The 14,416-nt window shown below is 37.8% G+C and overlaps 1 protein-coding gene across 1 annotated transcript in view; it reads right to left on the reverse strand.

Annotated features, from left to right (window-relative positions):
* Nucleotides 1-7,477: 7,477 nt before the first annotated feature.
* Nucleotides 7,478-14,416, reverse strand: part of LOC116472181 (ovostatin homolog 2-like) — a 69,452-nt gene continuing 62,513 nt past the window's right edge. The window contains 7 exon segments of the mRNA XM_058442139.1: nucleotides 7,478-7,557; nucleotides 7,950-8,024; nucleotides 8,708-8,810; nucleotides 10,111-10,179; nucleotides 11,809-11,899; nucleotides 13,333-13,445; nucleotides 14,020-14,193. Coding sequence (XP_058298122.1) covers nucleotides 7,972-8,024; nucleotides 8,708-8,810; nucleotides 10,111-10,179; nucleotides 11,809-11,899; nucleotides 13,333-13,445; nucleotides 14,020-14,193 — 603 coding nt within the window. The 3' untranslated portion in view covers nucleotides 7,478-7,557; nucleotides 7,950-7,971.

Raw genomic sequence — 14,416 nt, forward strand, 5'->3', positions numbered from 1 at the left:
GGTGTTCTCCAGGATTCTCAGCACTTTGCTTGGGTGCTTCTCTGCTGAAGTGGGAGAATGGATTCAGCCATCACCTGCAAGCTGATGACTCCACATTCCCTATCTTCTGCCCTGAGCTCTGGTGAATCCTCATGCTCCTGAGACTTTTCCACTTGGATACGGTCAGGAAATCTCAAACCCATCCTGTCCTAGAATGCCCCGTTATCCCTCTCCACTCAAGTGGTCTTCTCTGCCTCTGTTTTCAACATTGTATGCTTCTGCCATCTGCCCTGTTCCAGCCTGAAACCTGGGCGTGATCCAGCACTTTTTCCTCTCCTTGACTCCTCCTCTCACCTTTTCTAATCAGTGGCCAAGTTTGACATATTTTTACTCCTCACCTCCACTGCTACTGATACAAGAGGTAGAAAGAAATTATTTAGGCAGATAGTGAGGGGAACAGAGTCCTTGGCAGAGCTTCCCTTCTAACAAAAAGCAGCCCAACAAATTTTTTTTCTAACAAACAGCAGGTTGAAAAATCGAGCTGCAAACGTAGATAAGCAAGCTGGAAGCTTGCACGGGGGAATGCTGGCAGCTGTGCCAATAGAAAAGGGCTACCTGAGGGCTGGGCATGTCCAACATGGAGGGCCCATCTTCCGTTTTCTGTCACCACGTGTGCAGTAACAGAGAAATGGGCAACATGGCACGGCTCAGGCAGAGAACCGCCTGCATAATACAAGATTAGGGAGGGGGCGACCAGAATTTCGCACCCTATGCAAACGGCACACGTGGTCTAAGCAGTTTTTCACGCCCTATGCAAATGGCACGCTTGGTCTGACTAGTCTTTCATGTCCTATGTAAATCAGACACCACTTCCTCACCAGCTCATCTATAAAACCCTCTGCATTTTGCGGTGGACTGGCAATCCATTTCTCTGTGACCCCTCTCTGCAGCAGAGAGCTTTTCTTTTTCTTTTGCCTGTTGAACTTCCACTCTTAACCTCACTCTTTGTGAGTCCGCATCCTTGTTCTCCATGGCTGTGAGACCACAGACTTCAGGTGATACTCCAGACAATGAGGCCGTTTCATTACTGCCTTGCTCCTGCCTCCAGTCTCTGTCCCCTCAAATTCACCCTCCATGTTACCAACAGAGCAATTTCTCTGAATTACAGATCCTCTCATACTTAGCCCTTTATTCCCTATTTCCATAGCACAACCATTAAGGCCTTTCCTCAACTGTTCATTTCATACACTAGGAACTTCCACTAAAGACTGAAGTCACTAAATGCACTTTCTGATGCCAGTTTTAATAGCCTCATGCTGCTTTCATCATTTGATGTTAGAAACAATGTTACCGCATTTGACACTACTTTCTTCTGCATGTCGTGTTTTCTCTGCCTCAATGCTTCTTGTGTACTCTGTTGTCTTTTTAAAATATTAAACTTGCTTAAATAGAGACAGGGGTCTCACTATGTTGCCCAGGCTGGTCTCGAACTCCTGGGCTCAAGTGATCCCCTCAGCTCAACCTCCCAAAGTGGTGAGCTTACAGGCACAAGCCACCACTCCCGGCCCTGTTGTCCTTTTTTGAAAAGTTCTTCCTCCTCCCACGCCATTCCCTCGATTCCTTTACATCCACTCAGTAGGCCCTCTTCTTTGAACCTCCTCCTAGCTGGTGCATAGTTAATTATGCCCTCCTCTGTATTATTTCAGAACATTGTATATGCCTATAATATCACATATGTTATCCTATGTTATAAGTATTTGTCATGTTTTTCTCTAGATTTCTACTAGACTTATCTTAAATACTCTTACAATTGCCAGCATACAGAAAGTGCTTAAAGAATATTTGTTGAATTCACCTGAATTAGGATTTGTCTATAAGCCTCCTTGCTTTTAATCAACAATTTTCTAATTTGTCAAACAGTTTAAATGCATTTTGAAGAGAACATACTTAAAAAATAACATTTTAAATGTGACAAAGTAACATATGTTTATTTTAGACTATACAGAACATACTGAAAAGCCCTTCGAAGAAAAGAAAAATGATTTTTAAATGTATGATCTGGGTACTGTTAGTACAAACTGCACCGTTTTGTAAGCCCCCTGCCGTTTCACAGACCTTGGTCAGAGCAGAACATTCCATGGGGGTTCCACCGTGAGAAGTGTCCTGCCCCACCACCTGACCACAAGGCACACGAATGTCCTTATCATACCCTGCCGGGGTAAGGCCCAACTGAAGGAACATCTTTGTCAAGCAGCGAGCCATGCCACCCAGACCCTTCCTGCCCATATCTCTAAGTACCCCAGCCTGTAAGCGGCGGTGGGCCCTGGCGTTAAGCTGGTCCCCCACCTCAGCAGGTTGCTCTGGCAATAAACTTGTGTTGCTGTCGAGCTGCCAACTCTCCCTGTGTCTTTGTTTAACCCTGGCCTTCCCTTCAAAAACTAACAGATACGTTACCATTTTGATATATGTCCTTTCAGTTTTATCTGTGCATTCATATGTGAGCGTATGTACACATACATATGTGTATAGTTGTGTGTATATATGTAGTATACACATACATAAGTGTGTAATCTGGATATTTCCAACCCCGTTATCCATATCATTGGATATGTCTACAACAATAGTATAGATACCTTTTGTAACCTGTCTTACATTTTTTTGTTGTTAATTATTATGGATACATATCAGTTGTACCTATTTATTGGGTACATGTGATATTTTGATGCAAGCATACAAAATGTAATAATCAAACCAGAGTAATTGGGATGTCCCTCACCTCAAGCATTGATCATTTCTTTGTATTAGGAACATTCCAATTCCACTCTTCCAGTTATTTTGAAATATACAATAAATTATTAAGTACAATCACCCTATTGTGCTACTGAACACTAGATCATAATCCTTCTAACTGTATTTTTGTACCCATTATCCATCTCCTTAACTTGTCGTTTTTAACTTAATGTAGTGTGAACATTTCGCCATCATCAAGTATCATTTTATAAAATTATTTTAAATAACTGCATTTATAAAATAACCACATTTTATAAAATTAGTTTAAATAACCTCACTCGTGAATGCTGGGGTGGCTGGGGATAAATTTTTAGGCTCATTGTTATTTTCCCTCAAAACGTGGAAGCTATTATTCCATTGTCTCATTTACTGTTGCTGATGAGACGTCTGCTGTTGTTTTGGCAGTCTTTTCTTTGCAGCAAATCTTTCTTTTTTTCTTTTAACCTTTTGGCGTTTCTTCATTTTTAAAATTTTTTCTTTTATCCCAATGTGTCTAGGGGTTTACCTACTATCTAATAAATAATTATGTATTTTTCATCCTGTAAAAGACTTGATGTGTCTTTTCAACCCAAGGGTTGATATCTTTTTTAATCCTGAAAAATTCTCAGCCGTTATCACTTCAATGATTACCTCTTGCCCAACCACTCAATTTTTTTTTAATTCCCCTTAAGCACATATTGGAGTAACACTCTATTTTACTTTACTCATCTTTCTACATATCTGTGCTGTATCTTGGTCACTCTGTCTTCTAATTCACTCGTTCACTCTTCAGCCGTGCCTAGTCTACTGTGAAACCTATCTAGAGAGTTGTTTAAATCAATCTCTGTTTTTCTGTTTTGGACCCATTAACAAAAATAGAGCTCCATGTTTCTTTTATGTAAAATGCTCTATTTATCTTAAAGTTCTTCTTTTAACTTGAATAATTCTTTTCGATAGTTTAACACACAGAAAAGTTTATGAAACAATACGTACACTTCAATGACTTGTCACAAAGGAGTATCTATGTCATCATCATCTAGGTTAGAAAAAAAAAAAGGATATTGCCAGTACTCCAGAACCCACCATTGCGATGCTCCCTAGTCTCTATTCCCTCCCAAGGTGAGGATTAACCTGACGTTGATTATATAAAAATCACTTGGTTGCTTTTCTTTAAAGTTTTTATTTTGAAATGATTGTTGCTTCACAGAGAGTCATAAAAGTAGTAGACAAGAGTCCCTTGGATGCTTTACCCGGCTTTCCCTAACAGAACAGCTATCTTACAGAACAGCAGGACACTATCAAAACCAGGGCATGGGCATTGGTTTACTATTGTTAAACTACAGACCTTATGCAGTTTTCACAGTGTTTGCATGTACTCCTTTGTGTGTGTGTGTTCTATGCAAGGTGATCTCATGTGTAGTATCTTGTAACCACTTGCACCACTGTCCTTGGCAAAGAACTGTTTCATCACTAAGAGGAACTCACTTGTGCTACCTCTTTTTAGTCACATCCTCATACCTTGTCCCTGTCTCCTGGCAACCACCAATCTGTTCTCCATCTCTATAGTTTTGTTAGTTGGAGTGGAACAGGAATTAAAACAAATTAAAGAATGTGTAAGCAAAAACTCAGTTGTATGTAAGAAAACCCAGTTCCCCCTGAGGAAGAGAAAGAGCCAGAGTCCTTTAAAAATTAACTGCCTGTTTTTCTGTGGCTAGTGAGCCTTATCTCTCCCTTTCCCAGGCATTGTGAAGACCCTGTTTCTGTAGCTGTGCAACTGCAAGGTCACTAGACGGATAAACTCAAGTTGTAAAACATGTTTTTCCTTGAAAAGTAAGAAATAATGTAATGCATGTCTCAATTGAATAACTGTCTTTGTTTCTCACTTCTGTAATATGTTTCCTCCTGCACAAATCTTCCCCCACCCACGACATGCTTAAAAGGCAACTTGACTCTTCGTTTGGGGCTCAGTCCTTTGGATGTTAATCTGACTGGGCCGATGCACCTAAATAATAAATATCCTCCTCAACCCCTCGTTCTCTCTGATTCCTAAATTATCCCACAACAGGAGAATGTTTTATACATGGAAACTTATAAGTGTAAAACCTTTTAGAAGATTGGCTTTTTTCATAAGAAAAAGTTTTTTCTTTCGTCAACAAAAGCTAAAAGCCAATCTTCAACAAAAGATTGGCTTTTTTCACCAAGTTTCATGCTCTAACAAAACCTCCAAGTTGCCTGTATCAATAATTTCTTGCTTTTTATTCCTGGGTAGTAGTCTCTTACATGGATATGGTAGAATTTGTTCAGTCTTTCACCACTGAAAGATATTTGGGTGGTTTCCAGTTTGAGGCTATTTTGAATAAAACTTTTAAGAACATTCACCTACAGGTTTTTGTGAAACTGTTTTCATTCTTCAGGTTAAATCCTGAAGAGTGAAATTGCTGAGTCACATAGGATGTGTACCTTTGGTTTTATAAGAAACTGCCAAACTCTTTTCCAGAGTGACTACACCTTGTTCAAGTGACACCAGTGATGTGTGAGTTGTCTGGTTTCTAAGCAATCTTGCCAGCATTTGGTGTCATCATTGAGCTTATCCATTCTAACAGACATAGCGATACTTCGTTGTTTTAATTTGCATTTCTCTAATGGTTACTGATGCTGATCATATTTACTTGTGCTTATTTGCTGTTCATGTTCTTTCTTTGACAAAATGTCTTTTCATGTTTTTTGCCCTCTTTTTCATGGGATTATTATTTTTTAAAAAATGTGCTGAATTTTGAAGGTTATTCATAGATTCTATATACAAGTCCTTTGTCAGCTATATGGTTTGCGGATGTTCTCACTCAGCCTGTAGCATGTCTTTTCATCCTCTTAATAAGATCCTTTACAGAGCAAAAGTCCTAAATATTGAGGAAGTTCATTTTATCAGTATTTTCTTCTACAAATTGTTATTTTGGTGTCATGTCTAACAACTTAGTCTTGAATATTTCTCCTATGGTTTCTTCTAAAAGTTTTGTAGTATTACATTTTTTATTTAAATCTGTGCTCTGTTTGAATTAATGTTAAGATAGGAGCTTTAGGTTGAGGTTCAATTTTTTGCTTATGAAAGTTCAGTCGTTTCAGTAACATTTGTTGAAAGATTGTCCTTTCTCTATTGAGTTGTCTTTGCAGCTTTGTTAGAAATCAATTTTCCATGTCAGTGTGGATCTAGTCCTGGATACAGTCTGTCCCATTGATCTCTGTGTCTATCCCTTTGCTGGAATCACACTGTCTTGACTACTTTAGCATTGGAGCAGAACTTTAAAATTGTGTAGCATCGCTTTTCCAACATCATTCTTTTTTCTACCTTTTAATCTTTGCATGTCTTTTTAAATCAGATTACCTGATATACAACATATCCTTTGGTGGGATTTTGATGGAGTTGTGTTGAAAGTATAGATCAATCTGGGAAGAATTGAAGTCTTTATTAAGTATTTCTATCCATGAATCCATATATTTCTTCATTGATTTAGGTCTTCTGTGATTTTGCTTACAGCATTTTGTACATTTTCAGCATATGGATCTTATATAGACTTAATCATTTCATTTTTTCAGAGATAGTACAAATGTAATTATTTTAAATGTTGATTTTCTGTTAGTTATTGTTAGTATATACAAATTAAATTGAATTTTGTATTTTGAACTTGTGTTACTTCTGGAATGTGTGTGTGTGTGTGTGTGTGTGTGTGTGTGTGTGTGCGTGTGTGTAAGGACAGCAATCATTAGAATAGGCGGGGCCCACTCTAATCCACTGTGAGCTCCTCTTACTTTGGTAACATCTGCAAAGACCCTATTTCCAAACAAGGTCACATTCCATGTTCTGGGACTGTCTTCTGAGAGATGACTCCCCCAGGATCCTTCCAGGTGGAAGGATGCCCTTTGACCTGCAAAGCCAGCCAGAAAACCAGGATCGGGGCAGGACAAGAGGATGCTAGCCTGTGATGGCTCCCACTCAAGTGGGGTGTGAGGAGCAGTGCCTGTGGCCTGGGACATGCCAACTTGCTCCTATCACCTCATCTGAGATGGATCGCACAGTGTATGTCCAGGGCCCATCCCGGCACACTGTGCCTTTGCAATGCTGTCTCTGCGCTTTGGAAATTCACTCAGCCCACCACGTGGTGGTGGTCTGAGGCAGGCCACAACCATTTCTCAACCATCCCTGAGTACTTGACCAGTATCCCTCGGGGGTGACGACTGGCCACATCTGGAGCATGAGGGGTGTGTTTACCTAGTGAGTAAGGACGCAAGCACAAGCAATGCCTTTGCTCCAACGGGATGGTCACCATTGGATTAGGCCTGAGGCAGATTTGATCTCGGAAGATACATTCGAGTCTATGTGTTTTGTGTGTTTATTTTTGTTTCCTTGAATTAACATGGAGTCCATTTCAACTTTCACTTAGTCTCCTTCTTTCTCTTCCCCCACTTCTTTCTCTCTCTCTCTTTCTTTGTATATGGAAGAATTGTAACTCTGTGTGCCATGATGTCTAAATACTCAAATTTAGAGTTGACAGCCACACAGCAAATTATTCAAGTTGCTGTCAAAAAAAAAAAAAGCCCTGCGTTTTCTAGGATTAAAACTGTGAATAAAGTACTGGAAGAAAAAAAAGCCGTAGACTCAGATGCAAAATGACAACATTTAATGGGATGATAAGGAAATAAGACCTGACAAGAAGCCATAGCAGATTGCAGACTGTTCAGGATGTCAGATGGTTCATGATCTTTTTCCAGGTTTGATACAGAAGAATCGGTTTGTTAAAAGAAATGCTTTTCCACCTGGGATTTAAAACATCGTTTAAACAATAAACACATGTTTGTATGTATATATAAATAGATATCTAGATGTAAAAACATATAGGCACATAGACATGTATCATACATATACACACATATGTACAAACATATATGCCTAAATTTTTACTGACCTGTCAACTTACAAAAGAGAGATTTATAAAAGGTATATATAGCTGTGAATTCTTTAAAGCTATTTTTAAAGAAATTAATACAATCTTAATGACTATCAGAATACTCATGTAGTACACAGCTACACCAGTCTAATGAAGTACCAGACACTTTTCTTTCTTCAACCATTGTCCTATCTTATTTAGTTTTTCATTTTCTTACTAGATGTGTTTTCAATGGCTTATGATGTAATAAAATTTCCTTACCTCTTCCAGTAATTGCTTTGTCTCACTCAGAAACTGAACTACTGTTGATGTTGTAAAAAGCAAGGGCATATTCTTCTGAAAAAATAAAGGGAACATGTATTTTTATTAAATAGATGATATAAGCACATTAGATCTAATCTTTCCAATAATTTTGAAATAGAGACAATTACTTTCCCATTTTATACATCCAGAAATATGCTAATAATATTTAAGACACTTGATGAAATACATTCTATTAATAAATGACAGAGAGAGAATTCAAGTACTCGACAAACTTCACACAGCATTCAACAAGAAACAAATAGTACCAACCTTCCAGGAAACAGTTGTATGGTCTCTACAACATCTTAGTATATGTTTTAGAAATTAATCTATCAAATTTTTAAAATAACATTTCAGAATATTCCCCACTCCCCTTTTTAAGTCAAAGTCCATAGAGGTAGCTTGGAACAGTCAGTCTTAGCATGAACAACAATGACAATAACAAAAAGACCTGGAAGCTTAGTGTGGCTCGTATTTCAAGTTCAAGCGGAGCCCTGTCAGGTTATAGTGCAAGGATTCTGGTGTTGAAAAACTCTGGTAACTGGAAAATGGGTTCAGTCAGAAGACACATCACGGAATAAAGAAACCAGTATACAAAGTAATGCCATCTACTGTTGACTCTGTGAAGACGGAGGTTGATTTTGGAAAGTTTAGTAGCTCAGGGAATGTTAGATACCATGTTCAGTAGCCTTAGGGCATGGCTGTTGCTTGCCTACCTTTTTCGTAATAATCATAGACCATGACTGGGGCGGGCTGAATGTTGAACACAAGGTTGCTCTGCTCAACAGAAAAAGTGAAACTGTCTGCTGTACCAAAAACCTATAATGACACAAATGATAATTACATTGTAGCAGGTCTGAGAAAAGATAATCACTGAGAAAATTATCCCCAGAAGTTTATGATCTATGTAATTAGATAGATCTAGGGTATGATTAACTTACATATTGGCAAAATAATGAGTTGGTAACGTTAAATCATATAAAATTTTAAGTTCCTTTGCTTATTTGAGGTGAGAGGGATTTAGCTGGAAGTCTTAGAGGAATGTAGGCATTTATGTGAGTGGTGACGATACACATAGAAAGGATGTCTGTAAAGCGCATGCCACAGTTTGGCGTTTCCTCAGAAAAATAAAAATAGAACTAACTACCCTATGATCCAGCAATCCTATTTCTGGGTATGCATCCAAAGAAAATGAGATTAATATCTTGAAGAGACAGCTGCAGTCCCATGCTCATTCTTTCATTACAATAGCCAACATAAGGAATCAACCTAAGTGTTTGAAACAGATGAATGGATAATGAAACTGAGGCATATATATATAAATTATTCAGCCTTAAAAAAAGAATTTCTGCCATTTTCAACAACATTCAAGAACTTGGAGGACATTATGTGGAGTGAAACAAACCAGATACACACAAAAAACACTGCAGGATCTCACCTGTAAGTTAAATCTAAAGTTGAGTTCATAGATGCAGAGAGTAGAATGGCAGTTATCAGGGATAGGAAAACGGGGAGACGCTGGTCAAAGGATAGAAAGCTTCAGCTGTGCAGAATGAATACATTCTACAAATCTCAGGTACAGCAGTGGCCTGCAGTTAACAATGCTGTATTGTATATGTAATATTCCCTAAGGGAGCAGATCTTAAGTGCTTCATCACAAAAAAAGAATAGGTAACTGTGTGAAGAGAGGGATGTGTTAGATAATTCACATATAGTCACACTAGATGATAACAATCAGCTCACTATATATATCAAAATGTCACACCACACACCTTCAATACACAATTGTAATTTAAAAAAATTATGGCAAACTTTGTAAGAGTTTAGTCAAATTATAAAATAATTACATATCTACTCTGTGACCAGACTGTGTTTGATAGGGAGATGATGTTTCTAAAATGGAAAGCTATCTAGTCACATAGCCAGGGCATATATGAAATAGCCTTGGAACTAGCAAGGAGAAGATGATCAGTGGGATAGAACACTGGTCATCCTTAACATCCCTTATTTTTTCCTTTTACAAATCCTATCATACATATCTATAAGAAACTGAAGCATCCAATCATCCTTGGAAGGAAAAAAGAAAAAATTTAAAGAAAAAAAGTATTGCTAAACTTACATTTTCCAAGTAGAAAAGAACATGGTCATTTTTGACTTCAGCCTTCATCACTTGACCCTTGTTTTCAAGCTTTGAAGAAATTGTTAGGGAAGGATAGAAAATAGATATTAGAACAAATGACAGCACCACTGCAGAACTGAATGTCCATGCTTTTCTATATCAGGTTCTGTTTTTGTTTTGTTTTGTTTTTGTTTTTTGTTTTTTTGTTTTTTTTTGTTTTTTTGTTTTTTTATTATTATACTTTAGGTTTTAGGGTACATGTGCACAATGTGCAGGTTTGTTACATATGTATCCATGTACCGTGTTGGTTTGCTGCACCCATTAACTCGCCATTTAGCATTAGGTATATCTCCTAAAGCTGTCCCTCCCCACTCCCCCCAACCCACAACAGTCCCCGGAGTGTGATGTTCCCCTTCCTGTGTCCATGAGTTCTCATTGTTCAATTCCCACCTATGAGTGAGAACATGCGGTGTTTGGTTTTTTGTCCTTGCCATAGTTTACTGAGAATGATGTTTTCCAGTTTCATCCATGTCCCTACAAAGGACATGAACTCATCATTTTTTATGGCTGCATAGTATTCCATGGTGTATATGTGCCACATTTTCTTAATCCAGTCTATCGTTGTTGGACATTTGAGTTGGTTCCAAGTCTTTGCTATTGTGAATAATGCCGCAACAAACATATGTGTGCATGTGTCTTTATAGCAGCATGATTTATAGTCCTTTGGGTATATACCCAGTAATGGGATGGCTGGGTCAAATGGTATTTCTAGTTCTAGATCCCTAAGGAATCGCCACACTGACTTCCACAATGGTTGAACTAGTTTACAGTCCCACCAACAGTGTCAAAGGGTTCCTATTTCTCCACATCCTCTCCAGCACCTGTTGTTTCCTGACTTTTAATGATCGCCATTCTAACTGGTGTGAGGTGGTATCTCATTGTGGTTTTGATTTGCATTTCTCTGATGGCCAGTGATGATGAGCATTTTTTCATGTGTTTTTTGGCTGCATAAACTTCTTTTGAGAAGTGTCTGTTCATGTCTTTTGCCCACTTTTTGATGGGGTTGTTTGTTTTTTTCTTGTAAATTTGTTTGAGTTCATTGTAGATTCTGGATATTAGCCCTTTGTCAGATGAGTAGGTTGCAAAAATTTTCTCCCATTCTGTAGGTTGCCTGTTCACTCTGATGGTAGTTTCTTTTGCTGTGCAGAAGCTCTTTAGTTTAATTAGATCCCATTTGTCAATTTTGGCTTTTGTTGCCATTGCTTTTGGTGTTTTAGACATGAAGTCCTTGCCCATGCCTATGTCCTGAATGGTATTGCCTAGGCTTTCTTCTAGGGTTTTTATGGTTTTAGGTCTAACATTTAAGTCTTTAATCCATCTTGAATTAATTTTTGTATAAGGTGTAAGGAAGGGTTCTCAGGTTCTGTTTTATGGAACATTCCTTGGTGCCATGATGTTTTCATAAGCACAGGTAGCAACTAAAGAAAAATATATGATGAACCATGGGAAATACTGACTGCTAATTGGTACAAATTTAGTACACCAGCTCTCCAGTGTTAGTGCAAAAATACAAACGTGAATGTTGAAGAAGAATTCTATAGTTTTGTTTTGCTGAACAACAGCTAAACAAGTATTTATTTTATCTTTATACTCTATGTAGCTGTCTTTGTGCTGAAAGATTAGGCTTCTATTATTTACCTCTTCAATGGATGACATGGCTGGAGTAAATCCTGATAGCATTTTTACATCTATAACCACCATATTGGATTTATTGTGAATTCTTGTATATCTGAAAATTATAAGAAAACACTCGTTTAGATATCAATTTTAAAAAGTGACTTATCTCATAATAAGAGTGCCAGGTGGATAAATACTAATTGGCTAGAAATCTGGGGGACAGGTAAAAGCTGAAGAGAAAATATCTGAAGAAAGTCATTTTCAAGCATCTGTGAATAGGCACAACCAGAATGATAATGAAAGAGATGATACATAGCAAAAGAAATTGGAGCAAATAGTGAATTATCTGGACATGAAATCTTCCCCAAACCCTGCTCTTAAGCTTACCTGCAGTCTCAAAGTTTGAACTGATAAACAAAGCTTCTAAATCTAGATTACATATACGTAGGTTAGTGTTAGAGTTGCAAAACACTTAGAGGACATCTTTGCTTAAAAGGTGGTATATTCGCAGAATTATAGAGTAGACATGTCCCCAGGAGATCTTCTAGCTCAGTTTCCTGCTTCTGGATAAGACTATTGGGGTGTGAAGTTAAGAGTTCCATAGTTCATCAGGGCATGGTGGCTCACACCTGTAATCCCAGCATTTTTGGAGGCCAAGGTGGGTGGATCACTTGAGGGTCAGAGTTCAAGACCAGCCTGGCCAATATGGCAAAACTCTGACTCTACTAAAGATAGAAAAATTGGCCAGATATGGTGGTGCATGCCTGTAATCCCAGCTACTCAGGAGGCTGAGCCATAAGAATCCCTTGAACCCAGGAGGTGGAAGTTGCAGTGAGCTGAGATTGTGCCACTGTGCCACTGTACTGCAGCCTGGGTGACAAAGTGAGACTCCGTCTTGGAAAAAAAAAAAAAAAAAAAAAAAAAAGAAAAAGAGTTCCCCAATTCATTGAGTTCTTAGCCCTGGAGCTCAAGCGATTTTGATTTAGAAATTCTAAAAAATCTCTCCCAAACTAATTTTACTTAATGTTTTCCACATATTAACTTAGGCTAAAAGCCTTTAGCATCTATAAATCATGCTTGAATTCAAGAGGATCATTTTGTTTTTCTATTCTGAAAAGTAAAAATCTAAAATGTTACTCTTTACAGTTATAAAATGAACATTTGTGGGCTTGCTACTATATGACCATGCATGCTTGTCTTGAGAAAGAAATACAGAATCTCTGTTTTTCAAAACTAGGAGTACTTCCATACAACAGAATAAAAAGTATCATTGAAACATCAGTGCAGCGAAAGCTTTCAAATCATGCTCACATAGACTGCATGTTATTCTTGCCTCATTTTAGCTCTGATTTAGCTGAAGATGTACTAAATTGTGGTGTCCGGACAGAGAGCTAAAAACTGACTGTGCTGTAGAATTGTCACCACCAACATGAGAACTCATCATATTACCATGATTTATATTTTGTTATTTCACTACTGTTTGAACTTTTTAAATATTTTACCATCTTGTTCACATGGGAGTTACTATCAAAATATGACACTTACTTGAGGGTCACTGTGAGGTCAAAAACAGTTGAAGAGTAGTTCTTTACTATTTCCAAGGAAAGAGAAAATCCAGATGCCTTCTTAGGTAGGAGAACATTGTACTTGAGGGTGGCCTAGAAAGCATAGCAAATTATAAGAAATCCCATCCTGTATTAAGAATTATACAGTCTGACTATAGTCAGTAGTAATGTAATTTTACATTTTAAAATAACTAAGAGTATACTTCGATCATTTGTAACATAATAGATAAATGCTTGAGGTGATGCATACCCCACTTGCCCTGATGTGATTCTTACACATTGCATGCCTGTATCATGCACCCCATAAATATTTACACCTACTATGTACCCACAAAAATTAAAAATAAAACCTTTTTAAAAAGAAAGAACCTATTGTTTGTTTCTATTATTAATGCAGTTTACATCTTTATCATCAGGGAATCAGATTAAATTCTTTAGTTTTCAGAATAATGTAATTTAATGAAGATAGAATACTTTCTAATAGCAATATTCCTCAAGAGATTTCTCTTAGACAGCTGAGTACCTTTTCATAAAGTAACTTGCATTTTTGGCTATTGATCATGTAAATACACAAAACGGTCAAATAACACTTCACGCAGAACTGAACAGACAGTCTGACTCTTTTGCTGGCAAACACTCATCACCCTCTTAGGCAGATTTCTATTACCTGGATAAATGTACAGCCGTGTCCTTCCACATCTACTGTGTATTGTCCAGGTGCCTTTGTTAGTTCTGAACGTTGGACCAGTAGGCGGTTATCACTGTTAACCTGGAAAATCTCACTGGATCCTTCACTGCTAAAGGTGACAGTGTTTTGATTCTTAGAGAAGGTTAACTTCATGTAGCGGGTTATGGCAAGAAGACAAACTGCAGTTTCCTGCACAGAACGGCACAAACAATGATCCAAGCTCAGTTACGACACAATATTGGTCATCATTTGACCATGGACTTCATATCAATCCTTAGAAATGTTCCTGAAACAGGTCAGCAAAACACCAAGAAGCAATATCCTGAATGATAGGAAAATATCCTTGCTTGTGCAAATTTTTTCCACTTAAATTAAT

The sequence above is a fragment of the Hylobates moloch genome, unplaced genomic scaffold, assembly GCF_009828535.3.
Source record: "Hylobates moloch isolate HMO894 unplaced genomic scaffold, HMol_V3 SCAFFOLD_8, whole genome shotgun sequence".
NCBI lineage: Eukaryota > Metazoa > Chordata > Mammalia > Primates > Hylobatidae > Hylobates > Hylobates moloch.